Here is a 21,601-nt window from a genome sequence, read left to right as displayed (position 1 = left end):
CTGCTCACACTGTTTTCGAAATTTGTGGGAGATTTTTGCCTATTAGCAGGCGCCTTCTGTGCCAACTTTTAAATCCCTGCTGAAAACTTTCCTATTTTGCCGGGCTTACACATGCAATTAAGAATGCATATTTCCACAATGGTTAATTGATGTCTGTTTTTATAGTACGGTTTAGTGTTTTATTGCTGTAAATGGCTTTGATTTTTTTATGACATATTTTTTATAAACAAATAAAAGTAAATATTATGAGTGCTATTCTATTCTTTTCCATGAGAGGGAGCATGATGAAAACCCTTCAATTAAAGAAAACCTCAAAGTAGATTAAAAGCCCTGCTTCCCTGAGTGCAAGGGGGAAGTGGCTGCTTCTTACACAAGTAGCTGCTTCTGCTGGCTTCCATAACTACACTCTCTCTTGGATGCCAAGGTGGTGGATCTATTGCACCTTGGAGGGAGGGAGGGAGAGGAAGAGGAGAGGGAGAGGGACTAAGCAAGCAAGTAACCAGAAGTAACCAGTTCCCTCTGAGCAGTGCTATTGGGCCCTCAGGGAATGGGTGCATATGAGAAAAGATAAACAAAGCACAGCCAGTGCCTGCTGGTTCACACAAGACATTCAGAAAGAGATGGTATTAGTTAAAAGCCAGCCCACCCTCCTGCTGTGCATTTGGTGGTGGTGCTAAGCCTAGTCATCAGACTGCCAGAAAAGGAAATGTGAGAGCAGGGGTTGTGTCCTATAGGGAAAAGATGGGCAAAATATTGGAAACAGTAGCATCAGCTTTTTCAGGGCCAGCCCAAGACATTTTGTTGGCTAAGGCAAAGAACCAGTGTGGTGTAATGGTTAGAGTGCTGGACTATGACCAGGGTTCAAATCCCTACTCACTGGGTGACCTTATGCCTGGTACTATCTCTCAGCCTAACCTACCTCATTGGGTTGTTGTGAGGATAAAATGGTGGGGAAGAGCGATGTGGGTGGCGCTGTGGGTTAAACCACAGAGCCTAGGGCTTGCCAATCAGAAGGTCGGCGGTTCGAATCCCCGCGACGGGGCGAGCTCCCATTGCTCGGTCCCTGCTCCTGCCAACCTAGCAGTTCGAAAGCACGAAGTGCAAGTAGATAAATAGGGACCGCTCCGGCGGGAAGGTAAACGGCATTTCAGTGCACTGCTCTGGTTCACCAGAAGCGGCTTAGTCATGCTGACCACATGACCCGGAAGCTGTACACCGACTCCCTAAGCCAATAAAATGAGATGAGCGCCGCAACCTCAGACTCATCCGCGACTGGACCTAACGGTCAGGGGTCCCTTTACCTTTAGAAAAAGGTGGCATATAAATGAATGAATGACCTCTCCATGTACAAAAAAGCTGACTGGAATGAGTTACTGCTCTGCAAGAAAGGCTTCTACATGTGCTTCCATGGGAGGATGGAGGCAAGACCTCATGGTCACTACAACCACCCTGCAGTGTGTCCCCACAGGTGCGCTTTTAATGCTTTAGCGATTTTGTCTGTGTGAACCCACCCACTCTGCCTGTCTCTGGGCAACAAACTCCAAATATGTGCGCCCACAAATAGAGAGGGAGGATGATCCAGACAGGCAGGTGACACTCCTTGCTCATGAGAGCACCTGTGCCTAGCAGCAGAATTACTCCTTAATTTCTGCACATCTTTGAGTTTTTCAGGAGAAAAGCAAATGTCATTTGCTTTCCAAGCTTGAGGGATATGCGATGTTGCTGCGGTCTGGCCCCAACCTCCCACCGGCCGTGGACCCTCAATAGTTGCTGGCCAACGATTGATCACATGTGGGCCCTCGGTAGCTTTCTAACGTGACGCTGACCCCTGCATACCAATAGCCTAAAGCCAAGGCAGTGCTAATAGTCTTTGTCGCTAAAAAGGGATAAGTCCCATTTGTTGCTTGTTTGCTTGCAGCCTCCGTTGCCCGCCCCTTTTGGGGGCTGGGCTGAGGCGAGGCTACGCAGATCCATCGGCAGGCGCTGGGAGGGGGTGCTAGGATGGTGGCGCGAGCTTATGCATTGGCGTTACAAACTGCGAAGAGAAAAGCCTTGCCATGGCTCCGGCCAGGCTGGGGTGGAGCCGCGACCTCGGCTGTTTCCGCCCGCTTTCGGGTAAGTGACGCGTGGAGAGCCATTTTCATTTTGGACAGGAGTTTGGATGGGCACGAGGCAGGCGGGAGCTCCGAAGCATGTCGTTGTGCTGTGCGTCCTTTTCGTGCCTGGTGGATGAAAGGGGTTCTAAACAGTGGTTGGCGCGAGCTATGAAATCCCCTTTTCAAATTAATTGCACTGCACAACCCTCCCCCCCCTTTAAAGTGTGTTGGTGAGATTGGTTTCAAGTGACATTTCTATAGCTCCATACGAAGGATTGTTTGGGGTTTTTATTCTTCTCTTCCTTGTTCACGTTCCAATCCCTCTAGCTTATTTTACCAACCTTACTTTTTTTACTGTCTCCAGTTACTTTTTGCACCACCATTCAATAACCATAATTGCATCTAAAGACTCCACGCATATACATCTGCATTAACTCTCACATACATACACAGTATATGTAAACAATCCCCTCCATTCCTCTTCCATGGACACATTTGCCCATATTCTCTGTTCCACATGCACACCTGCCTCCATCTGTCGGGGTTTTCTTCACTCCCTTTTTCTGAATTCGCACCCAGTTCTGCCAGTACCTCCCCCCTCCAGCACTGCACTTTCTTGCTATTGCTAATCGGAATGTGTTCCTCTGATTTCCTTTCACTTGCACACCCGCATTTTCATTCTTCTCTAGCAGATCCTATGCTCTGCTGTGTGAACAGACCCAGTCACGCAGCAAACTACCCTGCGATTCTTAGTTGCACCCATTCCTCTTACACTTCAGGAAGTACCGTCGTTGCCGAGGAGGTACTTCCGCCTCGCCTGCACCCATTTCAGATCGGACCGAGAAGGCACCTAGAAGTGCCTCGCTGGGCGGCGATTCTATCGTTTTAACCGCTTGCAGGCAGAAGCTTGCTTTTGCTAGATAAGCTGCTGCCTCCAAATCTATGGCTTAACTTCAGAGACGCCACACGGGCATGTATGATGTATTTTGATATGGAAATAAGAGGACTGAAAGCGTTGTTAGTTGCTGGCAGTCCCTCAAGGATGCTAAAATTACTGGCTGCAAACTTTAAAAAAATGGTAAGCTTTCCTAGTTATGTCCACTTGTAGTTTGACACATCTCATTGGTGTCATGCTTGGCTTGCAAACGTGCCCTAGGCTAGAGGAACACAGAGATAATAGAAGTCTTGCAAGGCGTCAGAGGAAATAAACGTGCCAGTAATTTTAGTGGAGGAGCTGGAAACTATTTTGCTATCTCTCTCTTTCATACACAGATTTTGATGTATGAAAACAGTTTAGAATTAGCACGTTTCTGTTTTCTTTTCAGTCATCAAATGCAAACGATGAGGTCCTCAAAGAGAAGCGTAGCAAAATCATGGCTAGAGGACTTCCAAAGCAAAAACCGATTCAAGGAGTTAAGCAGGTGTTGGTTGTAGCTTCTGGAAAAGGAGGTGTTGGGAAGTCAACAACTGCTGGTAAGTTCTGTGTATTTGATTCAGTATATTATTTCCCTTTAATTTGCTTGTAGATATAGGTGTGCGGATATAACAAGCTGTTATCTAACAATGTACACTTCCACTATATTTTACTTTTAGTTTGGATTTAATTTGAAAAGGTTTTTAAATAAATGTTACTCAGCCTGAAATAAGCTGTCAGATATAAGCAGAGTTCTTGTTTCATTGTTATTTGGTACAATTTGTGATGCTCCCTGGATCAAGTACATAGTTGAAACTAGTTCAATAATTATACTGGGAGGGAAAGAAGCTACAATGAGAAATTATCCTCATGTTCTATTGACTTGAGTGTGTCCATAACACTACTTGCATTTCAATATTTCATTTTATGTATTGTAAACTATGAAAATCCTGACTTTCAAATAGCAAAGAAAGGGAAAGAGTCATTTTAGGATTGTCTGTGACTGATTTTTATTAGAAGATGCAATACACAGTCATTAGGTTTAAGATGAATCTAGTGGAAGAAGGAAAATACTGACTTCATACACTTCCAAATAAATTCTCCAATTAGCCATTATGGGTTAGGAGTTTAGGTTCTCTTATGAATCAGCAGCTGATTTAAAAAACATGGAAGTAGGAGATAGGAATAAATCATTTTTACAGTGAAGAGGATTATACAGTGCAGTGTCCCAATGATTTGTGTTGGGACCCATACTATTTTACTTATTCATAAATGATCTGGAGTCAGGGGCTTCTTTCTAAGAAGTGATCTCATTTCCGAGAGGCTGATTCTGCTAATTTTTGTGTTCTCTTTTCAGTAAATGTAGCCCTTGCACTGGCAGCAAATGATTCGGTAAGTAATTGCCTGATTATTGTTTCAATATTGCTAAATATAAAAATCAATAAAAAGTTACAGATATTAATAAACACTTTAATAGCTGGTATATAGGCAGAGATATTTTTAAAGGTTGTTTCTGAAATAGTAGTTTTAATTTCAGTAGCTAGCTTCAAATGATACAGTTGAAAAAAAGACACCATTTCTTCCACCAGGATTCTCCCTAATACTCATCTTCACTGTGCTGCTATTTCTGTTGTGCATTCTTATGAATTTCACTCCCTGACTACTATCACTGATAGGGAAAACTAGCTTTACATTAAGTAAATCTGCTTATTTTTAATGTTACGATAAATTTCATGATGTGGGTACATGTGTGTAGTTTTCTAAGGGTAAGGTTCACAGGGCCCTATGAAAATGATTGCTAGACTTACCTTTTAATGTCTTTACTGAAGTACATTTGTGAAATATGTCTATACTCTAATAAAAAAAATCCACTTTTGAGAATTCAAAGCACTTCACATACATTATTTCAGTAAATCTTTACAGAAACTTGCCTAAGGCCACATTGGCACAAACCACATATTCAGTTAAATAGGCATACAGTGGGAAGACATGACTAACCCCATGTCCGCTCTATATGCATGCTCTGGAGAAGATGTAAAAAATCCTGTGTGTGTACAAACTATATTGTAGACTCTGCCTATGTATTAACAGACCCTGGCTATTCTAGGGACTGTGATCCCAGGGACAAAACTTAAACATGCACATGTCTGTATGTTCATAGGTAAAGGGGACCCCTGACCATTAGGTCCAGTCGTGACCGACTCTGGGGTTGCGGCGCTCATCTCGCTTTATTGGCCGAGGGAGCCGGCGTTTGTCCGCAGACAGCTTCCGGGTCATGTGGCCAGCATGACTAAGCCGCTTCTGGCAAATCAGAGCAGCACACAGAAACGCCGTTTACCTTCCTGCCGGAGCGGTACCTATTTATCTACTTGCACTTTGACATGCTTTCGAACTGCTAGGTTGGCAGGAGCTGGGACTGAACAACGGGAGCTCACCCCATTGCGGGGATTTCAACCGTCGACCTTCTGATCGGCAAGTCCTAGGCTCTGTGGTTTAACCCACAGCTCCACCTGTATGTTCATAGTCTCTTTAAAATGTGTAGATTGGTCAGAAATGGAATTGGAAGTTGTGCTTCTGATGCATATTTTAGCTTTTTTTTTTTTTTTTACATTTATATTCCACTTTTCTGTCAAGGAGCTCAAGGTGGCATACATGATTCTTCCTCCTCTTAATTTTATCTTCACAACAACCCTGTGAAGTATGCTGGGCTTAGAGACTGTGACTGATGCAAGGTCACTCCTTTAGCTTCATGGTTGAGTGGGGATTTGAATGCTGGTGGCGCTGTGGGTTAAACCACAGAGCCTAGGGCTTGCTGATCAGAAGGTCGGAGGTTCGAATCCCCGCGACGGAGTGAGCTCCCGTTTTTCGGTCCCTGCTCCTGCCCACCTAGCAGTTCGAAAGCACGTCAAAGTGCAAGTAGATAAATAGGTACCGCTCTGGCTGGAGGGTAAACGGCGTTTCTGTGCACTGCTCTGGTTCGCCAGAAGTGACTTAGTCATGCTGGCCACATGACCCAGAAGCTGTCTGCGGACAAACGTCGGATCCCTCGGCCAGTAAAGTAAGATGAGCACCGCAACCCCAGAGTCGTCCGCAACTGGACCTAATGGTCAGGGGTACCTTTACCTACCAAGTTTAACACTCTAACCACTAAACCATACTAGCTTGCTTTTTAGTGGAATATGCGAAAAACGCAAGCGCTGAAATTGGAATTGGGGATTTCTGGTTCATTGCTCAGTCTCTAAGTCACTGCTCTTTGCTATTTATGCCTGGGTGATATAAATAAGGGTTTAGTGGTGCAATGCAGTAGGCAAGGTGGTCATAATATCCCCTGTTGGCATTTAAGAAAATAACACACAATCCATGTGAATGAATCAAAAATGTTCCTGAAACATGGCAGCATTTGCAGCAAATATACTAGTATTAGAACAAGGCTGTCAAAACAAGGTTAAAATGTACTGTGCGAATTTAACAGTGAAAGTTCAAGGCTCTTGAAAAATCTGTCAGGTTCACAGGGGGGGAAAGGCAGAGGCAGAACTTGAGAGTAGCAGATGTTGCATTAATATTTGATACAGAAGTAAATTTTTTAAATCATTGTATTGGAATTAATTGCTTGATTGACACTAATAGGAGTCACCTGGCAAGTTCTCAAACACTGCATAGAAAGTGTTTCATAATTAATGCCTGGTGTTATTGCAGTGGGTGAAATTTACGATCGTGACACAATGGGTTAGCAAACAATGAATCATCTTTGTTTATAGCACTTGTGTATGCTGTGTGTGTGTTTGTGTAGTTCTGCTGTACCCCTCAAATAGGAGCTGCATAGTCATTATTCTTCAGTTTATTTCTACATTGTTAAAATAGCATTTTTAAGAACATGTGGTCATGTTACATTTCCCAAGTACTTACTGATCACAGAAATCTGCATGATAAATGTGGCGAGTGGCGCAGAATGTCAGAGAGTGATTTGCAGAAATGATCTTGCAAGTTCCTTCTCTAATCTTGCCTCCTGCTATCAGATCTCACTTAATTGGCCTTGGACAAGTCACTGTTCTCCTAGGAGATAAAGATAGCCCTCTTCAGCTATTCTCCCTCAGTGTCACATAATCACCATCTATTGAGAGCAGGGACCGAGGCTGTTGGCCACCACTCTCTCTGTTGCATCACTGTGGTCAGTGCCACCGCTTTCCATGTTCTGCGAAAGAATCCCTGCAGTAGAGAGCCTGCTATTGTGTAGGCTTCCTGTGTGATTTAGAACCCTGCTATTTATTTCATTTGACCTCACCATTTCTTTCTAAAACTGTGTGTACACATACACCCACTTCTCTACCCATTACTCAGGATAATACTTAACGCATCTGAGGTTGACTAGTCAGTGAAAGCTTATACAAAAATAAATGAAGTTGCTTTGTTGCTTAAATTTCAACCAACTAAGAATATACAAGGTAAATTGAGGTTGTGGAGTTGCCTTTGCCTCATCTTTCAAAGTTGATGGCACCGTATTTACAATGGATTAGAAATGCTAGATTCGTTCTTAATCTGCAGTGGATCTTGTGTATCAGGAATGGGAGGTTTAATAATAATAATAATAACGTTGATGATGATGATGATGATGATGATGATGATATTTCACTTTGAAGCCCTATTGGGGAACTAGAAAAATATGCTAGACATAGCGCTTGGCTTTCTCATTTGCTACAGATACTAGATTCTGCTTATCTATTTGATGGAAATACATTTGCTGTTATTTCCTGCTGGCAGGCAGCACTGCAGGGATGTTGTGGTTTGAGGTACTGAAGGATTCCCAATGCTAACACTAATAACTCTTACTCTGCTTGGGTTTCAGAACTATAAATCTAGTCTTAGGCTTAGAAATTCCAACTTGCCTAGAACCGACTAGTTTATTAATGCTGTGCGTACATGTAGAATTAATCTTAATTATTGCAGTTTTTTTGTTATAAGATCTTTTGTTCCATTGGGCCCGCAAGACACACCCAGACAATGGTTTCTTGTGCACATGGTTGGACAATTGTGTGTTAAACTAACAACATAAGAAGCTTTCAAAAATAGTACGTTCATAGTTTCCGTAGTGCACATGTGGACTAGGAAGATCTGTAGACTGGATATCTCTTGATTTTCAAACCTGCTACATAGACATGGCTGTACTTTAGTGTGGATGTGTGCACTATTTCAGTTTGATTTTCTTAAATCTACAAAGGTAGAGCTGACTTTAGTACTTGGATTCCAGAGCTGTTCTGAGTTTGTGTATGTGACTACTCACTGCAGATGAAATAATTTAGTTGATGGAAGATTCTGATTCAGTAACGAATGTCAAGGTCATCCATGTCAAGTATTACTTAAAGCAAAGAGAGCATTCGGTCCAGTCCTGGCTCTCTGGATCTGTAACAACTTTGAGTTACCAAATCATTACAGCTGGCTTAGTTAATTAACGACAAGAATGTGCAGTTCTCTGAGGCTGTACTGAGATTTCTAAACTTCTGCTGCTTTCCCCCTGAAGCGAATCGGCTTTGCCCAACTATCCTCCTTCTTAACTGCTTTTTTAGTTTTGAGAGGAGATTCTTTTTAACCCTCAGAAATGGCAGTAGCCAATTCTACTCCCCCAGGAGCCCTGTAGGAGAACTTTTGGCTTTTCTGTCAGGCTCACTCGCGTTCACATTAGGACAACTGTGTATGAAAGCTGCATTGCCCCAGACAATTTATTATAGCAGAAAGAACTCAAATTAATAGAAGCCAGGCATAATACATCAAGATTGCTTGTTTAGGAACACTGTATTTTAGTGAGCAAACACCAGCTGTGCATGACTGAGGATGGCCCAAATCCAGTTGGGAAATTGTGCTTATGCTGTCATTGTGCAGGAAAACTACCCATTCAACCTGTTTTAAAAATTCTTTTTTACTAAGGGCTGTGATCTAGCCAGCCCTCCTCCCCACTCCCATTTTGATTTGTGGCAGTAGAAGAGTACCCTTGAGGTTCTTGCAGAAAATTAGTTTTATAATTTAAATAAATGTGTGCCAACTACAGCAAAGCTGAGTCAAGTATCCAGCAATGAAGATTGTATGCAGTTCATTTGTCTGTGTGCAATCAGCACAATCTTGCATGAGACATTCATCTTTGGTTGGTTGCCTATTGCCTTTATCCTAAAGTATAAAATGCACAGGTAAAAAAACCCTATACTTTGCCTTTGGAAAACTATTGCGTGAGAGATGGCAGTCATTGAGGGTTTGGGAGAGAGAGAGGTCAAATTTCAATGAGGAAGATGGGAGTACTCTTGTCACGTCGTACATCCTGGTCCCAAATCCACTTCCATACAGTCTAACACCAAAATGCATGCTTGCACACACACCTACACATAGCCTGAAGGCTCTGTTGAGTTTTTTTAAGGAAACCCCCAAAATTGTTGCTTTCTTTAGGAAAACCTGAAAGTTGTTGAGCTTTTGTTAGACATACACCAACCAAAGTTTACAAAAATACGGTTTTTTTAACTAAGATCCAGGACAAAGTGCCTCCTTTTGGAAATTCCCTTCGGACGTCAATTTTGCCTTTGAAATCCCGGTAATGTCCATGAAAATCCGGACATATGGCAGCCCTAATTCATTCACTATTCCACAGCTTGCCCTACAGTGGCCTATAAAGCAGACAGTATTAGTAAACTGGGCCCTTCTCAACTCAGAGATTTATGGAGACTAGGCAGAGAAGTCTGCAGAAAGGCCATTCTGAACACTTAGAATATTTAAATAGCATGTTCTGAAAAGGCAAAATAGCAGGGCAAGAAAGCAGGGAATGAATACTACCAGGAACAGTTATCTGGAAATCAGAATTGGCCCGGCTAGCAAAACCAGGCCATTTTCAGTAAAGAACACTTGTAACAAGAGAGGTAGCCAGCAGAGGGAGTGCTTTTCACCATTTTCCTTCCTATGGCACTCTGGTCATGACATCATCAAATAAGTTTTTTATTCTAAAAATCCACACACAGCTCTTTATTAGCAACAGAATCAATTTTAAGAACAGGAAATGGAGGCGCAGAATAAAAACATGCTAAATAGTCACATCTGCGAGACTCAATGCAGAGTTGCAGATGGATCAAAAACTTTCTTCGGCATGTTGGTTAGCTTACACTTCGCTAGATAACCTTGTGCTTGTGGTACCTGCTTGCCTTTTGCTGGTTTCAAATACAGTGGTATCTCGGGTTAAGTACTTAATTCGTTCCAGAGATCTGTTCTTAACCTGAAACTGTTCTTAACCTGAAGCACCACTTTAGCTAATGGGGCCTCCCGCTGCCACCGCCACACGTTTTCTGTTCTCATCCTGAAGCAAAGTTCTTAACCCGAGGTACTATTTCTGGGTTAGCGGAGTCTGTAACCTGAAGCGTATGTAACCTGAAGTGTATGTAACCCGAGGTACCACTGTATAGCATCTTAAATTCTTGAAAAATAAGTCATCCAGGAAAGGGAACATAGGTGAAAATGGCTGCCAAATGAAGTTCAAATACAGTTAAGAAGGATAAAATTTCAGGATCAAAAGTTAGGTCTAAGTTTTGGTGTATGTTAAGCCTCATGATTTTACCTATGAAGTCATACCAACAAAGGAATGGACACTTATGGGCATGAATCCTGTCTGTAGGTCATGGCTGTCCTTGTTCATGCACTCTTGCCCTTATTTAGAGAAGATCCTTATCTGGAGCCACTCCTGTGCACAAATCTTATCTGAATTAGGAACTGTGGATGTGGAAATCTTATGAGCATCAGTATACAGATGTTGCTCATCAGCACTACACCAAAAGCAATGTATCCAAATCCATCTTCTGGCTGTCAATTAGTGATACATGCCTAGAGCTAAGCTGGAGCACTTATATCTAGAAGAACAATACTGCTTTACCATACAACAAATAAACACCAGGTCAAACCAGCATTCTTCTGATTTCTTGAAGGGGTAGGTCTCATTATTCACTGCTTTTGACACCTTAGTTACTTAAGCCCATGGAAGTGCATCAGTATGGTTCAGAAAACCTCCATTAAGCAAAACATTATTATCTTGGGTTGCTATCCTATGCACATTTGAAGTAAGAACCATTGAACACAGGGACTTGTGGGACTGGGTTGTTAAACAAAGTTATATCCCCCCCCCCCCCCGGCCACACACTTCCACACAAATGAGCGGCTAATGAGAAAGCAGCAAAATAATACAATTAAAAACAAATAAATATTGTAATGAAAATTGCTAAGAACATCTAAACACAGTCAACCACCCTCACAGCTTATAATTTAAAGGTTGCTAGGAATAGTGTATTTGCTTGGGTGAACACAAATGTTTTGCTTTTTAAAATTCCTCCTGAATATTGAGGGAGACAAATTTATCCCACCAGGAGGGCATTCCCTAAATGGGGAAGCTCTACTGCAAAGGTCTCCCCTACTGATTGCCTTGCCTGAGATGCTTGATCTTGATATATTGAGAGGCTCACTCTTAGGTACTTGGGTCCCAAACCATTAAAACCTTGGCATACTAACACCTTGAATTTCAGGCCTGGTTACACAATGTCCCATTGGGAAGCCCTGCTTACCAACCTAGCAGCTGTATTCAGCTCTGGTTGCAGTTTCCAGGCCATCTTTGAGTGCAGCATCACATCGAGCGCATGGCAGTGGGAGCACAATTGGCCCTTTAGGAGGGTTGTTGCGAAGCATGGACAACCAAGGCCACCTGGACTTTAACTGACCCAACTTCTTTCCAGTAGTGCAACGTAGGCAATGAGTGAATAACAAGGCTTCCGAACAAATTTTTCCAAAGCAAATTGTGCTTAAGATTTTAGAAAATGTAGAACAAGCTAAACAGTTTAAGAATATTATTTTAGGGGAGGAAAAGTAATTTATGGTTTGAGTAAGAGCGGAAAAAAGCAAATGTTAATAAAGGCAAACACATATACCTATTTAAGAGTGTTTCCTAATAAATTCAGCATTTACTAATTTGCATTCGTTTGTTGTCCGATCCTGGCTTCTAGCGCTTTCCAATACTTCACCTCTCTTAAAGTGTGTTAGAGCTCTTCAACTTTTTGAATCCATGGCTCTCTTTCTCTCTTCAGTTCTTCCTCAGGGGTTCTCAAATTGTTGTCTGTGGATCAGCAGTGGTCCGCAAGCTTCACTCAGGTGACCCACGGCATGCTGGTATTGAATATTCATATTGACTTTTAATTGTATTCTTATTGCTTATTTTGTTTCTTATTGCATTTAAATTTGAATACTACGGAATGCTAATTGTAATACAATAAAATACAGTTGCAGATAGGTAGCCGTGTTGGTCTGCCATAATCAAAATAAAAAAATCCTTCCAGTAGCACCTTTAAGACCAACTAAGTTAGTTCTTGGTATGAGCTTTCGTGTGCAAGCACACTTCTTCAGATACACTGAAACAGAAGTTGCCAGATCCTTCTATATAGTGAGAAGGTGGGGAGGGGTATTACTCAGAAGGGTGGTGGGGATGGGAGATTGGCAGATAGCTGGGATGAGCCTGCTGACGACTCTTAACGACTGTAATGGGTCTTACAGGAAAAGGCAAGGGGTGAGAAGGTGAGAAATGGCTTAGTCATGTATAATGGGATAAGAATCCAATGTCTTTGTTCAAACCAGGTTTCTCCATGGTTTTAAGTTTGGTAATGAGTTGCAATTCAGCAGCTTCTCTTTCCAGTCTATTTCTGAAATTCCTTTGTAGTAAAACAGCTACTTTGAGATCTTGTATAGAATGTCCTGGGAGATTAAAGTGTTCTCCTACTGGTTTCTCTGTTTTGTGATTCTTGATGTCAGATTTATGTCCATTTATTCTTTGGCGTAAGGTTTGGCCTGTTTGTCCAATATAGAGAGCTGAAGGACACTGTTGGCATTTGATGCCATACACAATGTTAGATGATGAGCAATTGAATAGTCCCGAGATGGTATGTGTGATGTTGTTGGGGCCAGTAATGGTGTTGTCCGGGTGTATGTGGCAGCAAAGTTGGCATCTGGGTTTATTGCAGGCTCTGGTGCCAGTGTCCGTGTTAACGATGGTTTACAAGCTATAAGGAACACCATTTCAGATAAAACCACAGCGGACCTTGCCACCAAACTCTGCCAATTTGTCCTTACCCACAACAACTTCAAATTCGGTGATGACCTGTTCCTTCAGATCAGCGGCACAGCAATGGGCACCCGCATGGCCCCACAGTATGCCAACATCTTCATGGCAGATTTAGAACAACGTTTCCTAAACTCCTACCCACTCAAACCTCTCTTGTATCTGCGATACATTGACGATATTTTTATCATCTGGACACATGATCAACAGACCCTGGACACCTTTCACCAGAAATTTAATGATTTTCACCCCACAATCAACCTTACAATGAATCAATCTATGCAAGAAATACATTTTTTGGACACTACTATAAAAATACAGGATGGGCGCATGGACACCACCTTATACCGTAAACCAACTGACCGACAAACATATCTACATGCCTCTAGCTACCATCCCAAACATACCAAACAGTCCATTGTATATAGCCAGGCACTACGTTACAGCCGCATCTGTTCCAATTCTACAGACAGAGACTCTCACCTAAGAGATCTACAGCAAACCTTTTCAGAACTAAAATACCCAGCAGATGAAGTTAGACAACAGATCAACAGAGCCAGACTTATACCCAGAGAGAACTTGCTGCAAGACAGACCCAAAAAAGAAAATAACAGAACACCTCTAGTCATCACATACAGCTCCCAAGTTAAAACAGTACAACGCATCATCAGAGATCTACAACCTCTCCTGGACAATGACAGTTCTCTTTCTCAAGCTCTGGGAGGAAGACCTTTCATTGCCTACAGACAGCCACCCAATCTTAAACAACTCCTAACCCACAATAATACTACAACCAGATTTAACACGGACACTGGCACCAGAGCCTGCAATAAACCCAGATGCCAACTTTGCTGCCACATACACCCGGACAACACCATTACTGGCCCCAACAACATCACACATACCATCTCGGGACTATTCAATTGCTCATCATCTAACATTGTGTATGGCATCAAATGCCAACAGTGTCCTTCAGCTCTCTATATTGGACAAACAGGCCAAACCTTACGCCAAAGAATAAATGGACATAAATCTGACATCAAGAATCACAAAACAGAGAAACCAGTAGGAGAACACTTTAATCTCCCAGGACATTCTATACAAGATCTCAAAGTAGCTGTTTTACTACAAAGGAATTTCAGAAATAGACTGGAAAGAGAAGCTGCTGAATTGCAACTCATTACCAAACTTAAAACCATGGAGAAACCTGGTTTGAACAAAGACATTGGATTCTTATCCCATTATACATGACTAAGCCATTTCTCACCTTCTCACCCCTTGCCTTTTCCTGTAAGACCCATTACAGTCGTTAAGAGTCGTCAGCAGGCTCATCCCAGCTATCTGCCAATCTCCCATCCCCACCACCCTTCTGAGTAATACCCCTCCCCACCTTCTCACTATATAGAAGGATCTGGCAACTTCTGTTTCAGTGTATCTGAAGAAGTGTGCTTGCACACGAAAGCTCATACCAAGAACTAACTTAGTTGGTCTTAAAGGTGCTACTGGAAGGATTTTTTTATAATAAAATACAGTGTAAGAGATAAGCTTCCAGTGCAGCTCTTTACAATTGCTGCAAAAGGCAGAAAAATTATTATGTGGTCTGCCAAGTCTGCTGGCAATTTTCAAGTGGTCTATGGGCTGGGGGTGGTAGTTTGGGAACCACTGATTTAACAAGTTTTTTCAACTCCCCTCCCAAACTTTTAATCAATCAAGAGGAGAGGAGACTTCTGGTTAAATTTTGGTTTCCCCTTAATTGCAGGTTCTTAGTTTGAACTTAGGCCCTCTTGTGCAGAGCTGTTTGAGCTAAGCCTCTCCTCAAACTTCTGTCCTTCCTTTGAACTTTTGGCCCTTCTGTGTAGGAGAGGCTTTAAAGCATGGGTAGGCAAACTAAGGCCTGGGGGCTGGATCCAGCCCAATCGTCTTCTAAATCTGGCCCGCGGATGGTCCGGGAATCAGCAGGTTTTTACATGAGTAGAATGTGTCCTTTTATTTAAAATGCATCTCTGGGTTATATGTGGGGCATAGGAATTTGTTCATTATTATTTTTTTCAAAATATAGTCTGGCCCCCCACAAGGTCTGAGGGACAGTGGACTGGCCCCCTGCTGAAAAAGTTTGCTGACCCCTGCTTTAAAGCAAAAACCAACCATTTTACAATCTGCTTTGCAACTCAAAAGCCAAACACAAAATGGTTGAAAGTCTTCTTGCTTCACGATTGTGTTGATTCTTGCTGTACTAGGCTACATATGTAGTTTTGTAAAGCCACTTGGAAATGTTTTGATGTGCGTTCTTCACCACAGTTCTTTTATTTATATATCTATGTGCATTGATGGAGTAAAGCATACAACTGTGAACTATTTTTTTTAAAGTTTTGAATGTTTGTGGTGTCCAAAGATGGCATTGCCATTGTCATTGCAAAGCTTTCTCATGCCTCTCCCCTTTGCTTCCATGTCCATTCCCAAGTATTCTTTTGGTTTGTTAAAAATGGGAGAACCTGTAGATGGAAAAAGAGTGCTACTTAGGTTTAAGCACAAGCTAGGCAGTTTTCCAAATATTTATCCTTCAAATGGTAATTAGGGGATAAAGCATTAGAGTGACTATTTGAAGGGGTTTGATTAACTGTGCATGCAGATAAAAGAAATGAGTCATGAATCTTCATAATCAGGTAAATTATGTGTTTTGTCTGAGAACAAAGGAGTTCGAAAATGGTGTTGAAGTCTTTGAAATCTGGCATGAAAATGTGGCTTCCCGATCTCTTAAATTGCAGCTTTCGTACAGTAGACACGAAACAGCATAATCTGTCAGAGTAACTCCAGTGGGTTTTTAAATAGCTTTGTGCATTATAAAGAAACATGAATTTTTTTTAAAAAAAAGTAGTGCTAAATGAGATATTTGCTTTGATCTACATGATTACCTAAAATGGTACTGTCTCCCAATTGACATGTATATCAAGAAGTTCACAGAAAGGAATTGGTGGAATGTGCAGTGATGATGCTAAGCAATGGCTGTGAACAGACATTAATTCTTTTACAGCCTTCAAGATGGCATGATAGAGGTATTATTGCTCACAGAGCACACATTCATTTCCCCCCTCTCTATTCCACTAAGGCTTTGATCAAACAGGATTTGCAGGTTTTTAGTTCTTTAAAATAATAGAAAGCCTGTCTCACCATAGTGGGAGGGACTCTTCCCACCCCAATATGTGCATTGATGGCCAACAAGAACTCTGTTATTCTGCCATTCTCTGAAAAGCTAATGTCTGCACTTAGGCTGTGCTTGTCATAACAAGCTACTGAAATAAGTCAGATAACAGTGTTTGTATGCGTGTTGATAAATTGGCAGAAAATGCTAATGGGACTTGAGGCTGGCTCAGGACATTTTAATATGTGAAGTTGAACATGCAGTGGTGTCCCTTTTTCTTCTCATTAATCAAGGATACAACCCCTGAGAAGTTACCTGGTGTCAATGAACTGAAGCCTTGGAAGTGGTCAGATTACATTCTAGTAAATCTGATATTCCTGCCACACTTAATGGCAACAGACTCACCGTATTATGTATTAGGGCTGCCTAGAGTGGAGCAGGGGTCTGTATAAGGTGTGCATGTGGCTTTATTTTTTTTTAAAAAAAGAAGGTTTTGCACTGTTAGGTAAAGGTAAAAGGTAAAGGAGCCCTGGACGGTTAAGTCCAGTTAAAGGCGACTATGGGGTTGCGGCGCTCATCTCGCTTTCAGGCCAAGGGAGCCGGTGTTTGTCCACAGACAGCTTTCCGGGTCATGTGGCCAGCATGACTAAACCGCTTCTGGCACAACAGGACACCGTGACGGAAACCAGAGCGCTCGGAAACACCATTTACCTTCCCTCCACAGTGGTACCTATTTATCTACTTGCACTGGTGTGCTTTCGAACTGCTAGGTTGGCAGGAGCAGGGAGCTCACCCCCTCATGGGGATTCAAACCGTCAGCCTTCTGATCGGCAAGCCCTAGGCTCTGTGGTTCAGACCACAGTGCCACCTTTTACATTGCTAGACAGAGTGGTGTGGTGAGCTATTACTGTTAGCTTTAGGAACACCCTCTATCAAGGACTGAGGTTCTGTTTGCCCAATGGTAGTAATGTTTTACATCTATACAGTGGTGCCTCGCAAGACGAAATTAATCCGTTCCGCGAGTCTCTTCGTCTAGCGGTTTTTTCGTCTTGCGAAGCAACCCTATTAGCGGCTTAGCGGATTAGCGCTATTAGCGGTTTAGCGGCTATTAAAGGCTTAGCGGCTTAGCGGCATAGCTGCTAAAAGGCTATTAGCGGCTTAGCGGCTTAGAAAAAAGGGGGGGGGAGCGAAAAAAAATCTCAAGACTCGCAAGACATTTTCGTCTTGCGAAACAAGCCCATAGGGAAATTCGTCCTGCGAAGCACATCGAAAAACGGAAAACCCTTTCGTCTAGCGGGTTTTCCGTCTTGCGAGGCATTCGTCTTGCGGGGCACCACTGTATATGTAAAAGTAATGTAATAGATTTCCTTAACTAAGGATGTCTGACATTTCACCAAAAACACAGCAACCACACCCTTAATCTGCACAAGTAGAAAAACAAGCCCCCCCCCCCACGAGGTACCCCTAACAAGGCTATACAACTTGAAAAATCACAACTGCAAAAATTATCTCTTACAATCCAATATTTGGATACACAGTACTGGAGATGAAGATGCTGCAGTTCCTGCTTATAAATAGCATCATATGCAGGGGTCCACCAATACGTTAGACAATGGCATCCATAAGTTTAACATGGGCAGCCAGTGGTGAAAGCCTCTAAAAGGTGCCACTGTAGAAGGAAGGTTCTTTAAAAGATGGTGGCATCATGGGGAAGCAGAGAGTGCCTCTTTCAAAATGGGTCAAGATGCAATATCAGTATAATGGGTTTGGGTTTGTTACAAACATATGTGCCCACATCTCTCCACAACTCCTCCCTCTAAACCCAACCCCACCCCTCATTAGTGGGCCCTGGATGAATGTAGTCTTTTGAACAGGAAACAGGAAACCTGGCCCTTATTAACTACCAAGTCGATCCGAAATTTGTGGCCCGCCAGCAGCAAGCATAAATACGATGTTAATTTACAGCATCAGATAAAGGCAGATGATGATTATGGAACACTCAACTTTTGTGACAGATGCCGCAGAATCAAGCTGCAAAGTTGGTACTGCTGATTATAGTGGCCTGGTCAACCTCAGAATTTGGTGTTGGGTGGGAGTGGAGCTAATGATGGTTTCTGGTGGTTAGGGGATTAGGGTTCTGGGACTTGGTTGGCTTTACGTGCTGGGGGATTGGGCTGCCATATTTTCAGCGGGACTCTAAATAAATGAAAAATCAGTTATTCCTTAATAACCCAAACCACTTCTATAACCCCATTGCTAAGCTCATGTGTGACTGTGCATTTTAGTGTATCTGAATTATCAGTGTTGAGAAAGGTACAAGTTGAATAAGAACAGCTATTTTTAAGTTCAGAAGCATTTATTGCTTATAACGGAATCCTGCTTTTCAAATACCAGCTTTTAATAATAATAGCTTTAGGCCAGCACCCTGCTGTGCTAACAGCGGTAGGCTTGTATCCAAAAGTTTCTTGCACAAGCAGAAAGATGCTTCAACTCAGGCAAGGCAGGCGCATGACTTCCAGTTAAGCTTCTCTTAGTGGGCAGCAGTTTATATCCCTGCCCTTCCACCTCATGACACCCCCCACCCCACCCCCACATGCTTCACCAAAGGGAGTTATAATTTATTTCCTGCCCACTCGCAGGGTGGGTTACAACAGTTAACCTACAATGTTTAAAAGTGGTTTAAAAACAACTTGCAATCACAGAAGTAAGGTTGGTTCCAAGAATTACCGTATTTTTCGTCCCATAGGACACTCCGTCCCATAGGACGCACCTAGTTTTTTGGGGGGGAAATAAAGGGGAAAAAAATTCCCTTTATTTCCCCCCCAAAACCAGGTTGGGGAAACCGAACCAGGTTGAGGAACAGCGGGATGGCGGCGCTGCGCCTCCCTGCTGTCCCCCGAGCTTGTGGGGCTGGCCGATGTCTGCCCGGTGCGAGGGGCGCTCTGCTTCAGGGTGCTCCTCGCGCCGGGCGGCAGGCTGCTATCCACAGCGTGGGGAGCCCTGGGGGGAACTCCTGCAGGGCTCCCCACTCTGCAGATGTCTGCCCGGCGCGAGGGGTGCTCTGCTTCAGGGCGCCCCTCGCGCCGGGTGGCAGGCTGCTATCTGCAGCCTAGACAGCCCTGCGGGAACTCCCGCAGGGCTGCCTAGGCTGCGGATGTCTTCCTGAAGCCTGGAGAGCAAGAGGGGTCGGTGCGCACCGACCCCTCTCGCTCTCCAAGCTTCAGCGAAAGCCTGCATTCGCCCCATAGGACGCACCCAGATTTCCCCTTCATTTTTGGAGGGGAAAAAGTGCGTCCTATAGGGCGAAAAATACGGTATGCATCTCAGGTGTCAAGGCGGGGGCAAAGAAGTGTTGCAGTAGCTGCTGAATGGCATGGACTGTTGTGCCATTTTAGATGACTTTTAGAAGACACCTGAAGGCAGCCCTGTTTAGGGAAGTTTTTAATGTTTCATGTTTTATTGTGCTTTTGGGAGCCGCCCAGAATGGCTTGGGAGACCTGGCCAGATGGGCGGGGTATAAGTAATAATAACAACAATGTCGTCGTCGTCTTCTTCTTCTTCTTCTTCTTCTTCTTTTTATTTATTGTGCAAAGGTTGCTCAGGTGGAAGGGCAGCAACCCTGCAAATTGGACAGAGTCATTCTCCCTCAGCCTGCCCCATTCAGCACCATCCCCTGACCATTGGTGGGGAATTGTGTAGGGCGTTGTGTAGGTCGTGGTGGGAAGAAAACCCATCTTCCTCCAGCCATGTAATAGTAGCTTAAGTTGGAATCCAACTCATTCTGGAGTCCAGAACTGGGTTTAGTTTTTTTCAGGATCTCAACCATCTCCAGTGCCAAGTCTAAATGCCATTCTGGTTAAATGCTGCCAGAAATAATTAGCGATTTCAGTTCATCTTCTCTTAAACATCCAAGGAAAATCATTCACAGGTTTCCAAAGCAAATTTTTCTCCATTGCTGAGCAATTCTTTTACAGCTCGAAAGCATTTCTAATGTTTTAACACCAAACCTTCTTCAATTTCTTGCCTTCTGTCCAGCCGTATGTAGTAGTTGAGAGCAATTATGCTCTATCATCCTGGTGGCTATCTCTTTTAAAAAACCTTGCAGAAGTGTGAAGTTGGAAGGGGAGACCTTAACAGAATAGCCCAGCATTCACTGGGAAGTAGTGCTGCAAATAGAGGTCTTGAACTGCTAACGTGTGCTGTCCCTGCAGGGTAAGGAAATAACTTGCTAAGACAAACCTAAAGCTAGTAAACTGTGCCAAATGCTACAGAGAAGATAATGCCTTGTCTATTCTGGTCTGCAAATTCTTTTGTAGCCTGGATACAGAACTGGCTACATTTCAGCATGAAAGCAATATCTGTTTTCTTATGTGTTGTTTGTATTTATCAGCTGCCTATTATTCTAGTCCCTTTAGGCAACACACAGCAAAAATCAATACAATAAAATACTGGATCAGATAAAACAAAACCGGCGTATAAAATCTCTCTCTCTCTCTCTCTCTCTCTCTCTCTCTCTCTCACACACACACACACACACACACCCCACTATTGAAAGCGCTACAGTAATTCCATGGAAGTTAAAATAAAATGCTCAAATGCTGCCAAAGTAGAGACTAAACAATTAGTAATATTGACTTTAAGATATTAAATTTGTATAAAGATGTTTAAAAGGCTAGGTGGTAAACAGAGAAGTTTTCACCTTCTGCTGAAAAATGTCACTATAAGCACCAAGTGGATCTCTCTGGGGATAATGTTCACAACCAGGGGGCCACCCCTGAAAAGACCCTCTGTGTTTGGTACCCTCGATATTACAGATGAAGAAGGCACTACAAAGTATCTTGATAAAGATGAGTTTGAAGTATAGTCACTATATTTCACCTAAAAGGGTTAGTTGAAATGTGGCTACTATATTGTAGCATCAGGAAGCTGATGGGTTTGAATTCAATAGCACATTTTGATACTGTTGAATAGGGCATAGTTTTGATACATAGTTGAATAGGGCTCTCCCACACCATGCTAGTATGTCATCTGTGACAAATGACATAAGACCAACTTTCCTCCTCCTCCTCTTCTACTATCATGTGTGTATGTGTGAATGTGTACGTACCACCGTACAACGTGTAATATTCCTTCATGCAGTTCTTAAGCTAGACTCTAGTCTAGAAAACTTTATGCCACAAAGCTTATTGATGCTATGGACTTACTTGCTATGTAGGAACATAAGAAGCTCTCTCAAGGACCGTCTCTCCCATATGAACTGATCCAGACTCTGTAATCATCATCTGAGGCCCTTCTTTGTGTGCCTCCTCGGCAAGAGGTCAAAGGGCAGCAACACT

General features: G+C 42.9%; 1 protein-coding gene across 4 annotated transcripts in view; it reads left to right on the top strand.

Annotated features, from left to right (window-relative positions):
• Positions 1-1,946: 1,946 nt before the first annotated feature.
• NUBPL (NUBP iron-sulfur cluster assembly factor, mitochondrial) overlaps positions 1,947-21,601 on the top strand; it is a 60,841-nt gene continuing 41,186 nt past the window's right edge. The window contains exons 1-3 of one of the 4 annotated variants that reach the window (XM_080979169.1): positions 1,947-2,115; positions 3,422-3,569; positions 4,367-4,401. In XM_080979169.1, the coding sequence (XP_080835295.1) occupies positions 2,002-2,115; positions 3,422-3,569; positions 4,367-4,401 (297 nt within the window). In that variant the 5' untranslated portion in view covers positions 1,947-2,001. Of the gene's footprint in view, positions 2,116-2,968; positions 3,175-3,421; positions 3,570-4,366; positions 4,402-21,601 lie in introns of those variants that run through there. The other 3 variants (XM_080979166.1, XM_080979167.1, XM_080979170.1) reach the window with 3 other exon arrangements.

This window comes from Podarcis pityusensis (assembly GCF_964106645.2).
Source record: "Podarcis pityusensis genome assembly, chromosome: 1".
Classification (NCBI taxonomy): Eukaryota; Metazoa; Chordata; class Lepidosauria; order Squamata; family Lacertidae; genus Podarcis; species Podarcis pityusensis.
The sequence above is the reverse complement of the archived record's forward strand: the minus strand, read 5'-3'. Positions and strand labels throughout refer to the sequence as shown.